This window comes from Trichinella spiralis (genome assembly GCF_000181795.1).
Source record: "Trichinella spiralis strain ISS 195 chromosome Unknown Scfld1743, whole genome shotgun sequence".
Lineage (NCBI taxonomy): Eukaryota > Metazoa > Nematoda > Enoplea > Trichinellida > Trichinellidae > Trichinella > Trichinella spiralis.
Genome location: NW_003528682.1, coordinates 1 through 1256, shown reverse-complemented (window position 1 = coordinate 1256; position 1256 = coordinate 1). Strand labels below are relative to the sequence as shown.

General features: G+C 42.9%; 2 protein-coding genes across 2 annotated transcripts; both read right to left on the bottom strand.

The window, feature by feature from the left end:
- Nucleotides 1-111: 111 nt before the first annotated feature.
- Tsp_15571 (hypothetical protein) lies at nucleotides 112-480 on the bottom strand. Its single transcript, XM_003368871.1, has one exon. It carries the CDS (start codon nucleotides 478-480, stop codon nucleotides 112-114), a length of 369 nt encoding a protein of 122 aa, XP_003368919.1.
- Nucleotides 481-556: 76 nt separating this feature from the next.
- On the bottom strand, nucleotides 557-921 carry Tsp_15570 (conserved hypothetical protein). The gene is made up of 2 exons (XM_003368870.1): nucleotides 912-921; nucleotides 557-879 (listed from the first exon to the last, which is right to left on the bottom strand). The coding sequence occupies exons 1-2, from the start codon at nucleotides 919-921 to the stop codon at nucleotides 557-559; spliced, it is 333 nt and encodes a 110-aa protein (XP_003368918.1).
- Between the last annotated feature and the right edge of the window lie 335 nt (nucleotides 922-1256).

Below are 1256 nucleotides of genomic sequence, written 5' to 3'. Positions count from 1 at the left end.
AATGAAATTTACAGTCACTGATGCAGTGACAACGGTTTTCTCGATGACATACTGATCCCCTACGATAGAGGCTGAGAAAGTCAGACCTCCAATCTGAAAAAACTGATCACGTTAAAGAGGCGACTGTAGTTCTTCGCTGAAGTGCTGAATCATCTGTGCGGGAAGAATGCTGCAGCTGGTAGGATCGAAGCTGAGCTCTTCATCAAAGAAGAGATCTACCGTCGAATCAGCATGTTCCTGGAAGAAGATTAAGCGACTTTTCACGGTGAGAAAGTGAGAACCGCTACGACCAGGCTTCTGTAAGATCACTATCTGTGCGTGAAACCTGATAAGCGCGAGAAAGGTGGATGCAGCAAATTCCAAGAATATGAAGACTGTCAAAGTCGAGAAAACATCTGACTGACATCTTTCGTTCTTCCCAATTTCAGAGGTGATGTCACTGAATTTCTGAGATGTTAATGACTGATTCGCAGACAGCATCCAGAAGCGTACGCATCTCTCAGATGGAATCAAGATGACGTATCTGCGTTGCTTTCTGACAGGCGATGCATTAGGATCAATCATCTGCTGTCCTCCTCAAACGCCGACTACGAGCTGGAAGTGCAGAGACTGAAAGAACGTTTTGAACGGCCGTACACCGTAGTGAGGAAAGAGACACTCGTCCTGCGCAGGTCACCAGTATCGAATGGGCAAAGGAGAAATTCTCTGATCCCATCGACCGCAACGTCGATGCACTGACGGCGGAAACGAACCCCGCAAGGCTGAGCTTTCGACAGAACAAATGCTGTTCATTGATGGTAGCTCGCAGCTTCGGAAGCGGTTTAGAGGTGAACGGGTGGTGAGATGATCCATTCCGTCCAGCAGAGTACTGCCGGCATTCTATCAAAGAAGGCAGGCGGAGTATCAAATACCGGTGTGCATATTTTTACAACAGAATTAAAAAGATTTCTTGCAATATTTGAATATGGCTTTAAATAAGTGGTCATATTGGTCTGTATTATAGAATCTATAACATTAATGATCCTTCAGTTTTACATATCATTGTTGCCATCAGAACTGACGTTTGTAATTTCGTTTATACGCGTATGTGCTAATCAGCAGACGGCTTTGTACAGAAACATTTCTGCTTTTTGCTACAAGCGTTTGCGAATTAGGCAAATATATAGTATTGAGTTTCATATTACAACAACAACCAACAAATAATATATCAATAAAATAAATACAACATTAATGAATACCAGGCTCTTTAAAATGTC

Bases quoted from the DNA above. Each gene is read 5' to 3' on its own strand.
- Tsp_15571 (XM_003368871.1), bottom strand. From the start codon at position 480: ATGCTGTCTGCGAATCAGTCATTAACATCTCAGAAATTCAGTGACATC.